Raw genomic sequence first — 21,350 nt, 5'->3', positions numbered from 1 at the left:
TCCTTATTTCATAATGAGTTGTCTTGATGTTGGAGTCAACTTGCCCTGAAACACTTTTTGATGTTTTCAGTTGACAGATGTCCTGAAATAGCTGGTCACTGCTGTTTCTCTGGAGACATAATGTACATCTGTGCTTGACAAGAATGCTAGAGCAACTAGAGGCACTGCCACAGCTCACCACACTTGGGTTAAATGTGTGAAATCTTGTAGATGCCGAGATCCAAATCTTTTAAGTGCTAAAGGGACAAATGTATGGAATGAAGATGAGAGAATAAAGCCAGGTCCAGACATAATTGTGAAGTAGGCAGTTTTCACTATCTTTCCTCAAATGCAGAGGACTGGACTTGAAGGGGAGAACTGGGTTCATATCCTACCTCTTACTTTTACTGAGCTTTTCTTAAGCCTTAATTTCCTTACCTAAAAAGTAGGAAAAGTATACTTTTTTTTGTTTTGTTTTTTGCTGAGGCAATTGAGGGTAAGTGACTTGCCCAGGGTCACATAGCTAGGAGGTGTTAAATGTCTGAGACCAGATTTGAATTCAGGTCCTCCTAAGTTCAGGGTGCTCTATTCACTGAACCACTGCCTGAAAAATATACTTCTAACACCAGTCTTCTTAACCTGGAGTCTGTTAAAAATTTTTGACAATTGTATTCAAATATAATTGATTTCCTTTGTAGTCCTATGGTTTTTTTTTTTTAAGGGGCCCAGATTGTCAACGAGATCTCTAACACAAAAAAAGTTTAAGAACTCTTCCTGTAACAGAACTACTTTACAAGGTCCTTGTCTAATAATATGCTTTGAAAATCCAAGCATACTTTGTGATGGGAAGTTTCAATTTTCTTTGGCAGAGTCCTTGGATTTTCTCCAGTTCCAGTCAAATTCATTATACTAAATGGTGGGAGCAAGCAATTGTAGATAACTTGAATAACCTCACTCAACAGATATCTGAGAAACTCATGGGGTTGGAAGGTGAGACTGGAAGACTCTATTGGAACACTGACATAATTGGGAAACACATTACCTAGGTGCTAAGGGAAAGAGAACATTAGATGTGAATGAAATTCATCATCACTGTCACACGTGGTAGTGAGGACAGATGACCTGAAAGAAGTAAGAGAAATGTGTAGTATATATAATATATTAGTATGGTGTAGCAAGAAATGAAAAAAATGGATAATTTAGAGAACCATGGGAAGATTTGTATGAGTTGGACTGTTGACATAGTTTGTATTCTCCCTGCCTCAAGCTTCTCACCACGATCCAACCCCAACACAGCTATCAGAGTGGTCATAGCAAAGCTCAGGATTGACCATGTGACCCTTGTACTCAATAGACTCTAGGGGTTCCTTGTTTTTCTCTAGGATCAGATATAATGACCCTTAGCTTGGAATGCAAAGTTATTTAAAATTTAGAGCCTTCCAACTTTTCTATCAGAGTGGTCATAGCAAAGCTCAGGATTGACCATGTGACCCTTGTACTCAATAGACTCTAGGGGTTCCTTGTTTTCCTCTAGGATCAGATATAATGACCCTTAGCTTGGAATGCAAAGTTATTTAAAATTTAGAGCCTTCCAACTTTTTACATTTTATTCCCCTCCACACTCTATGACCCTGAAGCATTGTCCTTCTTATTCTTCCTGGCATACAACATTCCATCTCATTCCTCCGGTCTTTGTGCTGGCTAGCATCAATGCTGGGAATTGGGTGGCTCCCCTCTTTGCCTTTTTAGCTTCCCAGGCTTCCTTAAAAACTCAACTCAAAAACCTTCCATGACATCTTACACAGTCTATTCCCCTTCACCCTTGGTTATTTCCCTTTTAGAGCCTTCTCCTCTAAGAATACCTTCCATCTACTCTGTACACATCTTCTGTGTACATAATTGCTTTTGTCTCTTCTAATAGAACAAGACTTTTTGAACTTTTTCTACTCAGGACCTCTTTTTATCTGAGAAAATTTTTACCTGATCCCAAGGATATTGGTATATAAAATAGGCATACAAATCAAACATTTACTGGTAATAAATTATAATTTTACAACCCCCACATTGCCACACAATCCTAATACAGAGTCATGACCTACCATTTAAGCAGCTTTGCCCTAGGATCAGGAGATCATTATATACTTCAACAACAATACTATATGATGACCAGTTCTGATGGACCTGGCCATCCTCAGCAACGAGATCAACCAAATCATTTCTAATGGAGCAGTAATGAACTGAACCAGCTATGCCCAGAAAAAGAACTCTGGGAGATGACTACTAAAAACCATTACATTGAATTCCCAATCTCTATATTTATGCCCACCTGCATTTTTTATTTCCTTCACAAGCTAATTGTACAATATTTCAGAGTCTGATTCTTTTTATATAGCAAAATAATGTTTTGGTCATGTATGCTTATTGTGTATCTAATTTATATTTTAATGTATTTAACATCTACTGGTCATCCTGCCATCTGGGGGAGGGGGTGAGGGGTAAGAGGTGAAAAATTGGAACAAGAGGTTTGGCAATTGTTAATGCTGTAAAGTTACCCACACATATAACCTGTAAATAAAAGGATATAAAATTTAAAAAAAAAAAAAAAAGTTAGCCAATGGGGGGAAAAAAAAAAAGAAGCTTTGCCCTAGATTATAAGCAGAGAGCCCAATTTTTGTTTTTCTGTTTCCCCAGTCTTAGCATACTACCTAGAACATTGTAAGCACTTAATAAAGGTTTGCAGATTGACTGATGTAGAATGAATAGAGCCAAATATTATACCCAATGACTAAAATCAATGAAAAGGGAAAATCTCATTAAAAAGAAGTTTAATGCTGAGAAATTGAAAAAAATCAGTGATGATCTTGCAGAAAAGATTCTAAGGTCCTGTGTTTGTGTTTGTTTGTGCCTAGCACAGATCTTGGTAAGTTAAATGCTTAATAAATGCTTGTTGATTTAATTTAAAAGAGATAATAAGTTTAAGAATTAGGCTGTTCTGTCTCCTTAATGGTCTTAAGCTGTCCTTAAAATATGCCAGATTTTATACCATTATTTTATTGTGTTGGTTGCATGTTAAATAGTGAATGTCATGTAGATATTGATTATTTTAGCAACTTACTGGAGAATTGTTTTTAGCATTTCCATCATATTTGGATCTATTTTATAAACTTGCAATTCATAAGCCAAAAAAGCATGAAAAGGAATAAACATCTTCAGTCTTCAATAAAGGCAGCATAAATGTAATATATTTTCTAATTGACTTGTTCAAAAATTAACAAAGCAGAAGTGTTTCTTTTTATATACTCCAGGAAATTTTTTTTGGTTTGTCTCTCTTCCTCCTTAGTCACAGTTATTTCATTGTATTTGTTTTATTATTTTTATCTTATATTCAACAGAATTCACATATAAACAGTCATGGGACATTGATATACCATGGCTCTTTTACAGTTAATCAGTAAACTATTTGCAAGTGGTTATTATTGCTTGGAGCAGCTGTACCCTCTCAGTGTATATTTATTTATTAAGCACTCACTATGTACCAGGTGTTGTGCTAACAGCTAGGTATTTAAATGCAAGTAGGAAGATTAGTCCCTGCCCTCAAGGAGCTTATGTTCTAACTGGAAAGACAGCACTTTAAAATATGAAAAGAGCTGCAGACTATGGGGTGAGACAAAGGTACCCTGTGTAGAGGCATAGTAGATAAAGTCCAGGGTGCAATTCTAGATCCTCTAAGATGAGCTATAGGGTATTCTTTGGGAAAGTTAAAGCTTTTCACAATCTTTCCAGCAATATTGTACATCTTTTCTTTCCCTTTATTCGCACTATAATTATTACTTTATCTAGCTCTATAAAGTACCCCTTTAATAGTTTCACTGATATAGCATCAACTAAATCCATAATTTAGGTATCATATTTTATTTTGGCATTTTTATTTTATTGGCAATCCAATGTTAGTTTTTTGACACTGATATTCTCTTCATTTTAGGTTTTCATGACAGTATTCTCTTAAAATTTTTCTCCCACCTATCAGATTCCTTTTCAATCTCCTTTGCTGAATCTTAATCCTGGTAATGCCCACTGATAATGAGTGTTCCCATGATTCTTTCCTAGGCCCTCTTCTCTTTCTAGTCTTTCACTTCATAATCTCATCAGCTCCCATGAATTCAATTATTTCTATGCAGAAGATTCTCATATCTCCCTCTAACTCCTTTCCACAATCTTAGATTTCAAACTGCCTATTGGACATCTCAAACTGGGCAACTTACAGACAAATTAAACCCAACATGCCCTAAATGGAATTGTCTCCCCTTACTCTACACACTGTCACCTCTTCCTAATTTCTCTATTATGATTGAGGGTATAACCATCCTCTCAGTCATCCAGTTTGACTTCTCACTCTCATCCTTCCCACTCCCATCATATCCAGTGAGTTGCTGAATCTTGTTATTTCTGCCATGGCTACATCTCTTATATACTTTTTTTTCTCAACTTTGAGATTGCCACCTTTAGTGCTGGCCCTTATTACCTCATATCTGCATTACTATAACAGACTAATGATTAGTGTCCCTATTTCAAGTATTTTCTCACTCAAGTCTATTCTATATTTAGCTATCAAAGTAATCTTCCTAAAGAACAAATCTAATAAGACTATGTCACCTTTTAATAAATAAAATTATGTGGTTTCCTATTACCTCCAAGATATAATAATCACATTGTGTTCCAATACGCAATGCTGGTCTAAATGTGACATTTACAAACAATGGTCAATGATTTTTTCAATTAGTTTTATGTGTAACAACAAAACAATTCAGAAAACATGGCTTTGAGAAGTGACTGAGGTGTACTTTAAACCAAACACTATCATCATTTCTATTATTAAGATCATTCTTTGAGAAGAAACTTCTGAAAAACTTCCAGCAGTTGTATTTGGCAGGGAATTGTGTGAGCAATAATGGATAGTTAGCTTTTTTGGGAATATTAGTCGATCTCAAGAAATTGGCATTTTTTTTTTTTTTTTTTTTTTTTACTTCAGAAGCAAAGAAGTGCTTTTTTATCCACAGTTGGTTAGAAAATTTGGTCATTTATTATACAAGCTAATTTAATGGTGAGAAATCAGTTTGATTATCGACAATTTGAGGGTGATGATGATCTCAATGTTGTCAAATCTAATAAATTTAAATTAGTAACTGTTTTAAAAGTCTAAACACACGACTGCTTAAGTAAGTTAAGTACTGGGGCACCTAGGTGACACAGTGGATAGAGCACCAACCCTGAAGTCAGGACCTGAGTTCAAATCCGGTTTCAGGCACTTAACACTTCCTGGCTGTGTGACCCTAGGCAAGTCGCTTAACCCCATTTGCCTCAGGGGGGAAAAAAAGTTAAGTACTGAAATACTGCTAAATATGTAATATAATCTCTATAGTCATCTCTAACATTTATATAAAATGAAAAATTCGTTTTCTCCCCTTTCTATTTTGAGCTCCGAAATGCTCACTCCTCATTTAAGCATCTCATATTTATTGGTTAAAGCTAAATTAAATATGAAGTCAGTCAACAGAGACCAGATAGTAGTCATGAAATAGAAGCACTGCAGCTATTATTTCTATCTATTATCTTTTTTATCAGAAGATAAACTCCATGAAGAGTTTGTTCTTTTTTGTCTTTATGATTCCAGCAACTAGCAATGTCTTCTATGTATTAAGTGCTTAACAATGTTAGTTGTATTAAAGTGAATTGGTTCATCTGACTCCTTTATATTAGTTTCAATATCTAGCATAGTGTACACATGTGTTAAGATTCTTTAAAATATCTAGTGTATAAATGACACTGAAATGCACCTAACATTCTTAGACTCAGTTTAACTCAAATAATGCAAAATACTAAAAAACAATTTCTCTTATTATAGACAGATCAGTATTCTTTATACCTCAGTAGAAAGTTGACAGCTGCTCATAGCTCAACCAGAATACGGTCAATCAGAAGCATGAAATCAAGGTTTTCTATCAAGAAGCTGCTATTCTTTTTAAATCACCAATCATAGGCTTTAGTCATTGTAATAGGAAAAAAAAAAAAGATATCCATGTTTGCATTCCACAGGAGTCAAAAACATAGTACCCAAATCATTTTAACCTCCTCAACTCACAAAAAAATGTAATGAATCTAAAAGGAAAATATTCTAGTTCAAAAATCTAGCCTTATCTCTATGTAGTCTGGGAAAACCAAGCAACTATTCACTGAACTCCAAACTGTCCACCTCCCATTCCCATGGTAGCTCAAATTAAAGGACATGGGGTCAGTACAGGTTAAAAGCTGGCCATTATGTTGAGGTAGTCACTGCAAATAAAAAATTCTGGGCTCAACATTCTTTATTCAGCAATGGGGCACAGATAATACACATATAGTTGTTGCTCAGTTAAATGCCTGCTGATCACATCTGTAGAGAAATTTTCATCAAACTCAAACTAAATGACAAGCATTTATCCTTTCAAACTTCATGTCTAAATACCTACATTTGGCACTACAGCAATATCAAGGTTGTTAACTTATATGCCACTTACTAGCAAAATTTGTTTTTCCTGTGGGGTAGTCTGGAAACCAAATGCATAAAAGACTATCATCTCTCAAAGCAGATGGGCAGCATGAATGAAACACCAGCAAATAGAGCCAGTTTTACTTTCACATTCCACGGGCAACTTTGAATAACCATCCTCAACTAGTGTAAACAGTAATTAAAGCACCTTTGGTGGGGCACTTGTATAGGCGGCTACCACTGAAAGGCTGTGGAAGAAATAGGTTTTATACAGATTCAAGGTAGGCATTTGAACACCATTACTCTCACAGAAGTAGAGGTTGTCTGCAGGGGATGAAAGAGGAAACGACATAGAAAACATACCTTTTACCACCTCTCAAGATATGGAAGTTCTTCTGGTCTCTATGAAGACATTCACAGGCACATTTGGTTGGTCACTGGTGGTAAGCTCTTCCTGTAGTGAAAGCCTTTTAATAGGCACAGCCATAGGTGTGGTAAGACAGGAAAGAAGGAAAGCTGCCTTATGATATTTTTGTCTCATTTTTTAAGGGCAAATACACAATTTTGATTAGATTTTTTTCTACAAACCCAACTGTCTACATTAACATTATAAATGTTGACTATAGTTGACTTCTCACCAAATAAATTATTAGGATGTAGCTACATATTTCCCCTGAACAATACAATTCCATGGAATTCTCTTCCTTTGGATACTGGTAGAATAGACCTAATTCTGCGGCAAATAAGGATCTTTTATAGCACTTCAAAACAGTTTCTTCATTCCCACTTGTTCCAAGCTTCTAATTTATATTCCCCCAATGACAGGGAGAGATTTGATACTTTGATGAAGACTGAATGGTCTTCACAAACATTTTGAATTCAATGAAAATCTTTTATAGATGGATGTTAAAGTGTTGAGGTCATGCATGCATCCTTAAGAGCAGCACCAAGTGAAACATCCAAACTACTGGAAAATTCCTGGCAAATGGGGAAGTTCAACTTCATTTACTTATTAAATCCCTTTTTCTTTTTTTTTTAAAAACAGTGGTTGTAGAGGTCATATGAAGTTGACTGCATTTAAGAGAACATTTGGGTATTACTGACTATTATGCTTTATACAAAGCAGCACTAGCTATACTGGAAATTCCACATAATACACACATGGAAAACATTCAAAATAAATAAAATGTCCTATGTCATTTAAAAAAATATTGCCACCATTACTATTTCACTATTCCTGATAAAATAGGACAATAAAGTATAATTTTGCCCTCAGGAGATGTAATATAGTATAACAATCTCAATTCTTTCTTGTTTTTGTAATATCATACAGTGTAGAAAATAAATATTTATGCAAACTTGCAAGTATGATATAGCCAATACAATTGTGTTCATAAAATACAGAATAGTGAACTAGTAAAAGGGTCATAAATTATACAAGTTGTATAATTATGGCTGTTTCCACCACTAATTTCTAACTGGAATAATCAGAATAGAAACCTGTCCGTTGCACATTGACAAATCATTTGTTAAAAAGTGAAGCAAAAGTGTAATGAAGAGAAGCATGGTTCATTTAAAACTGCAGAAAAATTAGTGAAAATACTTGTTAGCTAAATTTAAACAACAATAAAAACCATGATAAAAATCTAGTCATGACATTTTAAAATCTTGGTCAGTAAAACATGTATAGAAAACTTCAAGTAAAAGGAAAACTTGATTTTGCTTTGTAACACAATAATTTCCAAAAGCTAGTGTGGCCCCAAAGAAAATAGAACTGACTTTGGAAAAGCTGTAAAAGAGATCTTTACTTTTATAATGGTAATTTCTTCTCATTCCTGAAATTCTTACCATTATTCAGGAAACAGATTCATAATCTCAAATGAAGAAAACATCTTTACACCAAGAAAATGAAATGTTGCCACTCTGTGAAGTGATTCCTCATAAAGCTAACACAAGATCATATTGCAATCAATTTCAAAAAATGAAAGAGAAGCAAAATCTGAATTTAGAGGAACACACTGTCAATAAAGCAAATCCATTTAAGCTGCAAATTCAGGAGAATTTCATTAGCTTAAATGCATTTTATGAAAATATAGTCTTATAAGCTTCATGAAATGGGGATTAGACCATCAATTCCTAATATTTAGAATGAATGATCAAATGTTGACATTTCTGAACAGCTAAAGAGAACAGAGGTCAAAAAGTTGATACCCTTAATAAGAATAAATAAGATCAAATGGCAGTGTCTTATGGTCTGGATTGCCCTCTACTGTTAGTTCCATATTTGCTTGGTATATTTGTAAAACCAGTCCTGAATCCTTGAGTTGTTCCCATTCCTGGTGCTCCAAATCCTTGACTGAACATATTGCTATATGGTGTGGATCCATGATTCATACCCAAACCATAAGGCCTGGTTTGTGTATTTAGAAGAATAACTGGGGTCATATTTTTCCCTGGTGTATTAAAAGAAAATTCTGGAGGTGCAGTGCTGGGTTTAGCTGGAGTTGATGTGAGAGGGTTCAACTCATCACTCTTTAAAGTTGGCATTGGAATTATATGATGATCTGGAAGGTTTAGCATATTGGTTGCAACAGGTCCTGATATTAAAGCAGGCCTCATCCAATCATCTTTGAAAATCTGAACTGTCAGAGTTGACACCAAAGTGTAGAGCCGGTTGGTCACATGAGCAAGAACCATCTGCTCATTTGCATCTCTTCGAATTCGAACATGCACTGATCCAGCCTAAAAGAGAGTAAGCACACAAGAAAGAGTCTGCATAAGGGAAACTAAGATGTTGGTGAGAAAGAAAGACTTCAATTACGGTTGGTTGTGACATTTCTTAAGCAAAAGGGAAGGCATAATTTCTTAACACATCATAAACTCATTACTGAGGAAAAAAGTTCATAAAACTACTTTTGCATGGTAAACAAAAGTACAGGCAGTAATCAGAAGAGGGCATGTAAGTTTCTGAATAAACTCTAGTTTTCCAGAAGAGAAAAATGGTAATAATAAATCAAATGGCACACAAATTAACCTTAGTTTCCCTGTCAGTTCAGTTATTAAAGCACCTAAAATCAAAAAGGGGTTCAGGATGGCTTTCCAATATTAATTGTAGAGTTATACAGAACAAAATAGTCTCAGAAATTCTTTAGTTAAAGATGTAATCAAATATTTGAGATATAATGGCGGGCTAAATTCTTGACTCTTTTTATGTAGTTTATACCATAACTGCCTTTGATTTCTTTCTCATTTTCCCAAACCAACTAATGACTAAGTCTTATCAACTGTTTTATTAAGTATTCTAAATTTGTCCCTTCTAAAATTCCCATAAAAATTTGCTTCTATTTTCCTTAATTTAATAGTATTTCAATTTCTCTAAAAATTTGCTTCTATTTCATCTATCACATTTTAATTCAATCACGCAGTTACTTTTGTGCATCATACCAAAATAAGACTGTGAGTTCTTTGAGAGAAAGAATTCATCTTTATGTTTTACACAGTATCCTCCAAATAAAAGGCATTTAATAAGTAAAAAAAGTGTTTTCTCACTACCATAATCTGGTTTTTCATCATCAAGAGACCAACACAGGCTACCTTTCTTCCCCACTTCAGTTCATCCTGCATACAATTAATACAGAAATATTCCCTCAAACACTGTTACTTCTTTGTAAGAACTACAATGACTTAACTGAGAATTTTTAAGACTTTTCATAAGCTAATCAAGTTAACCATCTTTTTTACTCTCTAATAGGAACAATTTGTTCTAGTCAGTACACAGTTCTTGTTTGTTCTCAATATATGTTACTTTGGTCTCATTCTTTATGGTCTTTCTCAGAATGCTTTACTCTCTGCTACTAGTATTTTATTCATCCTTCATTGTCCACTTCTTCCTTAAAGCCAAAGTACGGAAAAGTCAATAATGATCTCTCTCATCTCTAATTTCTCTTGCATTTACTGACTGTACTATAAAGCCTACACTGTCCTTTTTGTGTGTGTGTTGAAAAATTAAGAACATTATGACAGCATATAATGTTGTTAAATATAATTTTGTCTTCTTTAATATTTCACGTATCTTATTTCTTCAACTATATTATAAGCTAATAGAATCATATAATCTTTAGAGTTCAAAGGGACATTCTAACTAGGTCATTTATTTAGTCCAATCTCTAAATGAAGTAACCCCCAAAATATTTATTTTCCACTTAAACTCACTACTTTCCAAGACAGCCCATTGCATTTTTAGGTTTCATTGCTCCTTATATTGAATTGAAATATAATTAAATCTCATTATTGATCCTATTTTTGCCCTCTTCACCAAATGGACTAAGCCTAATACTTTCAGTAACAACCTTAAAATATTCAAAGTAAGCATGTAACCCTAAATTTTCTCTTCTTTTTTTTCCCCCAAGGCAATTGGGATTAAGTGACTTGCCCAAGATCACACAGGTAGGAAGTATTGTGTTTAAGACCAGATTTGAACTCAGGTCCTCCTGACTTCAGGGCTGATGCTCTATTCACTGCACTACCTAGCTGCCCCAAAATTTTCTCTTCTTTAGAATTATTATTCCTATTATTCCATCAAGCAATTCTTTTAAAAATAAGGCTATCTGGGAGGGTCATATTTTATAGAGTAAAAACTCAGAACTCTTGAGAACAAATGATGACTGTATTATCTTGTTATATAGAAATGTTCTCAGAGAGTGTTGAAGAGTATAAAGCTGAGGCCCCTTATAATATATGGCTTCAGGCTGTTACACTTCTGAGTTTTTATGTTTGATTTTTATAGTTTTTGTGCCTCTTTTTTTGTCATTGGGCCAATAACAGTGCTTCTTACTGTGCTAAGTGTACCTATATGTGGCAACTACTTTCCTTGGCTTTTGCAGTTTTTAATCTGCTGGAAGTTTAAAAACTAGAAAACAAAGGTTATTGAAACTACATGCAAACCCTCATTCTCACTTGATTTTAAATCCTATTCAATTTGGTTTCTGACCTTCAAATGAAATTGCTCTCTCCAAAGTTACCAATGATCTCTTAATCACCAAATCTCATGGCTTTAAAAAAAAATTTCCATCCTTCTTGATTACTCCAAAGCCTCTGTCAGAGGCCTCTTTTTTACTCCTCCCTGTATGACCACTCCTCCACCTCCTTTCCTGGGTCTTCTTATAGCTCATGTGTCCCCCAACTCTCTATCCTGGGCACTCTTCTCTTCTCTTAATATACTATCTCACTTGCTGCTATCATCACTCTTATGGTTTTAATTATCATTTTTATGCATATAATTCTTAGATCTACTTTTCTAGTCCTAAGTTCTATCTTGAGCTCTTGTCCCACATTATAAACTGTTTTTGGACATCTTGAACTGAATATCCCATAGGTATCTCAAAATAAACATGTACAAAACAGAACTCATTATCTTTCTTGTATTCCTCTATCCTTCACTGAATACCTAGGTACTATCAAGGGTACCGCCATCCTCCTAGACTCAGATTTGCAAATTCAGGGTCATTGCTGACTCCCCTCTTTCTCATTCATCCTGTATAATCTGTTGCTAAGTCTTACTGTTTTTACCTCTATAACATTTTTCATATATGTCCCCTGCTCTATACCCACAGAGCTGCTGACCTGTGTGTCACCATGCCATTACCTTATTTACACCTTGATTATCACAGAGCTTTCTGACTGGTCTCCTTGCCATAAGTATATTCCTACTCCAATCCATTTTCCATCAAGTTAGCCAAGTAATTTTCCTAAAGTACAGATTTGATCAAAACTCACCACCCTGCCCTCTACTTGTGTTAAACCCTAATTATTTCCTACTAGCTCTAGAATCAAATATAAAATTCTTTATTGACTTAAAAAATCCTTCACCAACTGGTCTCTTCCTAACTTTCCTTTCTTTTCAATCCTTTTATACTTTATTTCCATCTATGTAGTTTATCATTCTTTCTGTTCTTTATACATAACACTCCATCTTATATATGTATGCCTTTTCATTCATTGACAGTCCTCCATACTTCTATGTCTACTCTGCCTCCTTGCTTCCTTCAAGACTCAGTTCAACTTTCATCTTATGGCAGAAACAACAAAAGATCAGATTGAGACATTCTTCTAACTCAGGACAACTTAGGAGGTTGGAAGGAAAAATCTGGGACTTGGGGGTAGGGGGTGGCTGGAAGCCCTTGTATATGAAAGAGCAAAGGTGGTACAAATGGTGATGACAGAGGCAGTAGCAGCTACAGGAACTCTCAAGTCAAAGATAGAAAGGGGACCCAGCAACTGGTCAGAAAGAGATTACAGAGGACTAATGTGCTAACAATGGATGCAGGACCACACTGTTAAGCAAATCCATTGCTATATTCACTTCTGGGATTATGGTTGAAGGGAAGAGATATATTTTTGGTCAAGAGAAAGCAGCAGCTCTGTGGAATAACAATGTTTTAGATCACAAAGGATCAGGGACCCTGAGGAAGAGTTACTTCCAATCTCAAGGATTCAAAGACCCTGAGAACAGTACATTTCTAGTCCCAAGGGACCAGGGTCCCTGAAGAACAGTATCTACTACAGTCAAGGGACCAGAAGTCTTTCTAAGATAAAAACCAGAGTGTAGGCCAAGAGAGCAATGGCTACACTTCTCCCAAAATCATACCACCTTGGAAATACCAACTTCCAAAAGCCTAGAAATTAGCTCTTAAGACAGAAATGCAAAATAGCCAGAAGACTTTTAAAATAAAGTTCAAAATTAAGAACTAGAATAGAGAAAAGTGAGCTAATACAATAAAAAAAGTACCTGACCATAAGACATTGCTATGGTGATAAAGAAGACCAAAAAATAAACTCAGAAGACAATGAAGTCAAACAACTACAAGCAAGGTCTTAAAGGAAGGAAAAAAGTGAACTGGAAACAAGCTTAACAAGAATTCCTGAAAAAAGTTTAAAAAGTGATTTACAAAATCAAATGATAGTAGAGAAAAAATTGAAATCAAAGGAAAGGAAGAAAATAACCACTTAAAAAACAGAATTGGCTTAATGGTAAAAGAGGTATAAAAATTCACTGAAGAAGCAAATTCCTTAAAAAGCAGAATTGGCCAAATGGAGAAAGAGATACAAAAGCTGAGTGAAGGAAATAATTCCTTAAAAATTGGAACAAGTGAAAGCTAACAACTTCATGGGTATCATGAAATAACAAAACAAAATAAAATGAATGGAAAAATAGAAGAAAATGTGATAAAATCTATTCAGAAAAACAGCTGACCAAGAAGATAGCTTGTTGTGGGATGCAACTAAAGCAATGCTTAGGGGAAAATGTATATCTCTAAACACACACATTATTAAAAAAAAAAAAAAAAAAAAAAGAGCCAGGAGAATATAGCAATACACTATGACCAGGGGAGATTTATAACAAAAATGTAGGGAGGTTCAGTGTTAGGAAAATTATCAATATTATGGACTCTATCAATTACAAAAACAACAAAAAAATCTGATATTATATCAACAGATGCAGAAAAAAAGAGTTTGATAAAATATAACACCTATTCTTAATAAAAAAAACACTAGGAAACAATGGAATTAATGAAGCAATTGTTAAAATAAGCAGTATCTAGTGTCAAGAGTAAGCATTGTCTATAAATGGCACTGAACTTTCCAATAAGAAAAGGAGTAAAACAATGATGTCCACTATTATTCAATATTGTACTCAGAATTCTAGCTATAGCAATAAGAGAAGAAAAAGCAACTGAAGGAATAAAAATGGGTAATGAGAAACTCCATTTAAAATAACTACAGACAATATAAAATACTTGGGACTCTCCCTGTTAAGATAAACCAAAAGAACATAATTACAAAACATTTTTCATACAAATAAAAACAGATCTAAACAATTCAAGAAATATTATTTGCTCATGAATAGGCTAACTCAATGTAAGAAAAATGATAATTCTACTTAATTTACTTATTCAATGCGATTTCAATCAACCTTCCAAAGAATTATTTTATAGAGCTAGAAAAATAATAACAAAATTCATGTTGAAGAACAAAGTCAAGAATATCAAGGGAATCAATGAAAAATAAAATGTGAATGGAGATCCCTCGTACAGTAATACCAGGTTCAAACTATATTACAAGATGATAATCATCAAAACAATCTTGCACTGGTTGAGAAACAGAGTAGTAGAATAATAGATTAGGGACATTTACATTAGGTTCATTTACTATTATATATTATGTACTTAATCTAGTTTTTGAGAAACCCAAAGATTCAAGTACCATTTGATAACAATTGCTGGGAAAACTAGAAAGCAATTTTGAAAAAAACTAGAATCAGGGCAGCACCTCACACTATCTCACACAAAACAAGGTCAAAAAAGTACACTATTTAGGAATAAAGGGTGACTACCATAACTAACTTAGGGAAGCATGGAAAAATTTGCCTATCAGATTTATGGGTAAGAAACGAGTTTATGCCCAAAATAAAGAATCAGAAGATCACTGGAAGTAAAGCAGAGATTGATTACATAAAAGTTAAAAAAAAAAAAAAAACAAAACTGCACAAACAAAGCGAATGCAGCCAAAATTAGAAGGGAAACAGAAAAATGGGGGAAGAAATTTACACCCAGTTTTCTCTGATTAAGGCCTCTTCTCTTAAATATATATAGGGAAGTAGTTGAATTTATTAAAAAAAAAAAAGAAACCATTTCCCATTTGACAAATGGTCAAAAGATTGAACATTCAACTTTCAGAATAAATCAAAATTCTCAAGTCACATAAAAATATTCTAAATCATTATTGATTAAAAAAATAAAAATTAAAACAACTCTGAGGTGTCCTCTTCACACACATTATGAAACTGATTAACCTAACAGAAAAATGACAGAAAAAGAAAATGGCAAATTTTGGAGGGAATGTGAAAAAAATAGTAATATTAATGCACTGTTGGTAGAGTTGTAAACTAGTCCAACAATTCTGGAGAACAATTTGGAACTATACCCATAGGGGTATAAAATTGTGACCCTTTGACTAAATAATACCACAATTAGATCTGTATTCCAAAGAGATCAAAGAAAAGGGGAAAGGATCTAATCATATGCAAATATTTATAATAGCTCTTTTTGTGGAAACAATTGAAAATTAAAGGGATGTCTATTAATTGGGGAATGGCTAACCAAGTTGCAGTATATAATTGTGATGGAATACCATTGTGCTAGAACAAATGAAAAGCAAGATAATTTCAGAAAAACCTGAGAACACATATATGAACTTATTATGCAAAATGAAGCTAATGGAATTGGGAGAACTCTTAGCAATATTATAAGGAAGAACAACTGGGAAAGACTTAGTTACTCAGTTTAAGGCAATGATCTAATATAATTCCAAAGAAGGCTTGATGAAAAATGGTATATACAGAGAGAGAATTATTCATTTTTTTTTTTACTTTATTGATTTTTCTTGGGGTTTCTGTCTATTTTTTTTGCAACATGGCAAAAATGGAAATATAATTTGTATGACTTTATATGTATAACTGATATCAAATTGCTTATATCTTCAAGAAAGGGGGAGAGAACTTGGAACTCAATTTTTTTAAAAAATGAATATTGAAATGTTTTACACATAATCGAGAAATATTCATTGAAATAAATAAAAACATATTAAAATGGGAAAAAAAAGAAACAACAGCCATGATTCACATATTGAGGTGGGGAATAAGATTGTTGAGAAAGAAAAGAGAAAAATCTCTCAATACTCATAAGTTTATCAAATGACTACTTTGTAACAGTTCCAATAAAATTCAGTAATAATTTTCAATAATTCAGATCTCACTGTATGAAACGTATCAAAGAAATGTTTTAAAATGTTCTTTTTACTATATCTTCATTTACTAAAAATATAACACAGTAGAAAACCTACCAATGAACCAAATCCCAGTGTCCAAAAGTGCTCATTTCTGACTTCTAAGACTCCATCTAATGTAGAAACCTAAAGATAAAAGTTATTGATAAAGTTCACATTTTCATGTTTGATGCACTTGAATTTCTTCTAAATATTGTTTTCTAATATCTAAATTTTATTACATTTTATGTCTATACAAACTGACATTAATGAATTTACTATAATTAGTGAGTTTTTATAAGTGACAGCAGTGAATGAGGAGTAAGCTTAAGTCAGGAAAATCTGATTTCAAATCTCTAACACATACTATAGTTCTATGAAGCTGAGCAAGTCATTTAATATCTCAGTGCAGCTAAGACTATAGTTTGTGGAGAAAATATCCTTTCACACTGATAAAAGTACTTTCCTATATCAATAAAATCACAGGTATAGTCTCTATCCCTAGAGAACTTGTAAAATTAGATAACAATGAGGTAGAAATACAAAACTCATTAATCATTAATTAAAACATTAATCAATCCTAATTAATCCATACCTAAAACATTAGGTATAGAAAAATTGTAGATGCTACACAATAAGCACAAGGATCATCAAGGCCTAGGTAATGGTCCAGAGGATGTCTGTGACAGAGACAAGTGAAAAGGCATTTGAAACAAGTAATGTTACTTTAACTACTTCAATATCTGTCTTTGGTAAATTCATTGACTGATATTAATAACTCCTCTGATTTATCTGTCTTTTGTTATCATGTTATTACTCTCATCTAACCTATATTATTGAAAAATTATAAACTTCTAGGAAAATAGAAATATAAACTTTAGGTCAATCCTACCTAGAGTCTAACAGAATGCTGACTATTCACACCTACTCTTTAAACACAATTCCACAATATTGGTGATTTTACTAAGTAACTCATCTAAATATCAGCTATAATTACCTCTCTGATAAGTTTATCCAATTGTCCAATAACATGAGGTGGTGTAGTCTAGGAAAAGAAAATAAAAATAAATTATGATCAATATATGACAGAAGACTAATTGAATCAATGACTCAGAAACAATAAAAATTTGATTACATAACATACCCTACTGTACAGTGTTATCTCCGAGGATGCTACAAGAATAACTATGAATTTGTGGACATGACAGGAAAGTGAAGCTAAAAGATTCTAGAGTTCTAGCATATAAATTCCTGAGGTTATCAGCCTATACTCAAATCAATTCATTTGTTGGGGCCCTCTGCCTAAAAACCTAAATGTTTGTTTAGAAATATTGTGAAAGTGTTAACAGAAAACTTTCTCTGCTTCTGAAAATATGTGTAATTGGGGAAACTGGTGAAGGATAAAGATGAATTTTGAGGTTGTCTTAAAGTCTTAAAAATAATCCTATCTGACCAGACTGACCATTACCTGATCATGAGAAATAGGATTGTTATGTTAGTAAACAGAAATTCAAATATAAAGTCTACAGCAAAAGAAATTTATGGATTTTAGGTTAAGTAAGACTAAAAGATTCAATGTCAGTAGCTAGATTATGAAAATATAAACTGTATACATAAATAAAAATGAGAAGCTGTACTTCTTTTTATTTAACATGCTCATTAAAGGCAAATAATCTCACTAACTTGGTTTTGTTGTATATTAAAAATACAGGACTAACATTTTCCCCATATTATCAGTCAGTTATGAGCTTTTTCATTGGATCCAGATAACACGTTTTAGAAGAAATCACTTCATTTTAGTGCCTAAACAAATCCAAATTATATAGGTTCTCTATATAGGTATATAGTACCAAATTATATAGGTTCTCTAGCAATTTAAAAAGTGTGTGATTATGTAGTTGGCCCAGTAGGTGAAAAAAAAAAATTTAGGAAAAAAGGATCATACCAAGCAGCCAAGTTTAGAGAAGAAATAGTCTGAGAAAACTTTCCTTACCTGGAGTAATACCTTCCCACTATACACACTCATTGGATACATAGTACCAACTGTCATCAGAGCAATAGCTATGGCTGAAGCAGTGTCTACTGCAAAATAATTACTGAAATGAGAAAATAATAAAGAGTAAATGAAGGTTCCTTAAACCACTTTTTACTTCAAGCTACTTGTAACTAATTCTCAAAATGCTAAAAATGTTAAAACTGGTTATTATCAGGAATGGAAAAGACTCAAAGTATTCCCAGTTTTTCAAGACAAAATATCCCCCTCCAGTTAAGTCTTTAAATAAACTACTGACATAACCAGGAATGCATTGTACATAATAAGAATATATGATGATCAAATATGAAAGATTTGCTTCTTCTCAGTAGTTCAGTGATCCAAAGTAATCCCAATAGACTTTGTACAGAAAATGTCAACTGCAAGCAGCAAAAGAAATATGGAGATTGAATGTAAATCAACACATACTATATTCACTTTTTTTTCTGTTTTTTTTCCTCTCCCATGGTTTTTCCCTTTTGCTCTGATTTTTCTTTCTCAACATGATTTATAAAGCAATGTGTATTAAAAACAAACTAAATGGAAGAAAAAAAGACAAATGTAAAAAGTGTTTTACATGTAATTGTAAAACACTAAAATTAAATTAAATAAAAAAATTTAAATGATTAAAAAAAATAAACTACTCACATAACATACATATAGACATGTATGTGGATAAAAAAAAGTTTTTGTTTTTTTTTAAAAAATAACTTCTGTTTCACTAAGTAAAACTTGCCTTAACTGCAAGATATCTTCATTACAAGGAAATTACCACATCAAACAAGAGATGTTGTGAAAACTCAAGTTATACCAACAATATTAATTATTAGTTAATTTCTTTATCAAACATATCTATTTTAATTTTTACTTCTTGGAAGCAAAACAAGTTTATTTTATATAAACAAAGGGAATTTAATGGTTCATTCAATTTGTTACAGAAATACTAATTTTCTGATAGGTATTTGTGAAAATTTAGAACTCTCTGCCAAAGGAAGAGGGTGGGTTCTCTACTATTTTATTCATAGAGACTTTCCTGCTAGAGTATGAGATTCCATCAATAGTTTGATTTGTTAAGAAGCTCCCTTATGAAATGGATCAAAGCTCCAAAATCATAGGCTCCTCATTTATAGTCCTTCTCCAAGTATTTTTCAATATATGAAGTATTTTTCTTGTAATTGATACACTATTCTCTAAAACAATGCAGATTTTTTTTTTTTTTTTTTAGCAATAAAGACATTATTCTAATAGCAATAGTAAGCCAAGTGAACATAGAAGCAATGTGGGTATTAAGAATATAGAGCAAATAGTTGGAAGTTTCATTTCCTTAATTCTTTTAAATTAATTTGCTTTGCTTTTCTGGTGACAGACAACAATCTATCTTTCAGTATTTTTACCAATCATAAAAATCTTAAGACATTAAAATGAAAGGAATCTTCATGTTATCAATTCCCATTTACTATTTTAAACATGGGGCAGCTGAGGCCTACAGTGGTTAAACAACTTGACTAAGTCAAAACAGCATGTTAGTGATTCAGATGAACTAAAATCCAGGTTTCCCGATTTCTCATGCAGGGGTACTCCTATAACATTGCATTGGTTTTCTTATAAGTCAGATCCACAGATTGATTAGTCATTACTACTAATAGGAGAAAGAAAAATACTTACTTTATTTCAATTAACATATATGTAATACAAAGAGCAAAAGCTCCAGCAAGATCGATCAAGACAAAAGGATTCATTCGAGGAAGGAATATACTGCTAAGGCCTGGAATTATTCCACACAAACTATAAGGAAAAACAAAACAAAGAAGGATTCATAAATATTATTTCTGTTGCAAATTTATCTAAAAAATGAACTGTATTTCAGTAACACATAATTTATCTCGTTTTCACAGAAGGAAAACTTTGGGGAAAAGTTTAATAATTGACAAAAGTCATTGGAATTACTTTTTGTATTTTATCTGGGGAACTTATGCTAATTCAACAAATTTAACAAACATGCCAATAAATAGTACACAAGAAGAAAAGTAAAGTTAGAATAAGAAGCCAGCTTTTATGTTGATATACTTATAGAATAAATACTTTAACTTACAGTCTTTATGTATTACTGTTTAATTAAATTATAACTAAACTTCATTCAAACTTACCTTCTACTAAGATCAGCAACATGTTCCTGAAGCCAACTAGTAGTAGCAGCTAAATGAAATAAAAATTTTATTATTAGCATGACATCTAGGGAAACCAATTCAACAACCTTCCTGATTTTAAAATTTTTTTGATGTTTAGTGAATACCAGGCCACGTTATATGCAGAAGTACTTCTGACAGTATTCCTTGGAGAGTTCTCTCTTTTGCCGATGTGTCACTACAAGAAACTTCCTCTGGTACAGTTGTTCATGCTATCTTCTTTGCTCACATTATTTGTTTTCATAGTGTACTCGCAGACAATCAACTCTTGAGGGCAGAGAATATTTTTTTATTTTTGCCTTTGTAGCCTCCACAACTCAGCACACAGAGGATTTTGCATAATAGAGGCTTAATACTTGAATTGAACAAAATTGTAGGCCAGTAAGACAAAAGTTTGAGTCAAAAGTCTCTTTTGTTCCAATACATCATAACCAGTTGGCTTCAAAGAACTAACGAAAGTATACAGTACAGTGTTCTTAAAGTTTCTTTAAAAAGGGATTACGTAACTGAATCTGATTTGTAGACCTATTTTATACATTTGTATACAGTCACATAAAAATTTCTTGGGGTGAAAAGAGGCTCCAAAAGGAAAAAGTTAAGAAGCCCTGTTCTTTACAAACCCTTTTCAGTGATATTTTCTAGATTATTTCATTCATATTTCCATATATCTCATTAATATGCTCATCTCAAATTTTATCTTTTATTTTTCTGGGCCACTAGTCCCCAAATTCTATATCACAAAGAAATATGATATAAAGCTGTTTCAGCTTAATTTAAAGTAGCTGTTTTCTCCAAGTTATCCTAA

General features: G+C 33.0%; 1 protein-coding gene across 1 annotated transcript in view; it reads right to left on the bottom strand.

The window, feature by feature from the left end:
• Positions 1-6,323: 6,323 nt before the first annotated feature.
• Positions 6,324-21,350, bottom strand: part of SLC30A6 (solute carrier family 30 member 6) — a 48,411-nt gene continuing 33,384 nt past the window's right edge. The window contains exons 9-14 of the mRNA XM_031951242.1: positions 20,507-20,555; positions 20,025-20,144; positions 18,321-18,423; positions 17,325-17,372; positions 16,406-16,474; positions 6,324-9,247 (exon numbers count right to left, since the gene is read on the bottom strand). Of these exons, the coding sequence (XP_031807102.1) occupies positions 8,753-9,247; positions 16,406-16,474; positions 17,325-17,372; positions 18,321-18,423; positions 20,025-20,144; positions 20,507-20,555 (884 nt within the window). The 3' untranslated portion in view covers positions 6,324-8,752. The remainder of the gene's footprint in view (positions 9,248-16,405; positions 16,475-17,324; positions 17,373-18,320; positions 18,424-20,024; positions 20,145-20,506; positions 20,556-21,350) is intronic.

Source organism: Sarcophilus harrisii, chromosome 2 (assembly GCF_902635505.1).
Source record: "Sarcophilus harrisii chromosome 2, mSarHar1.11, whole genome shotgun sequence".
Taxonomy (NCBI): Eukaryota; Metazoa; Chordata; class Mammalia; order Dasyuromorphia; family Dasyuridae; genus Sarcophilus; species Sarcophilus harrisii.
The sequence above is the reverse complement of the archived record's forward strand: the minus strand, read 5'-3'. Positions and strand labels throughout refer to the sequence as shown.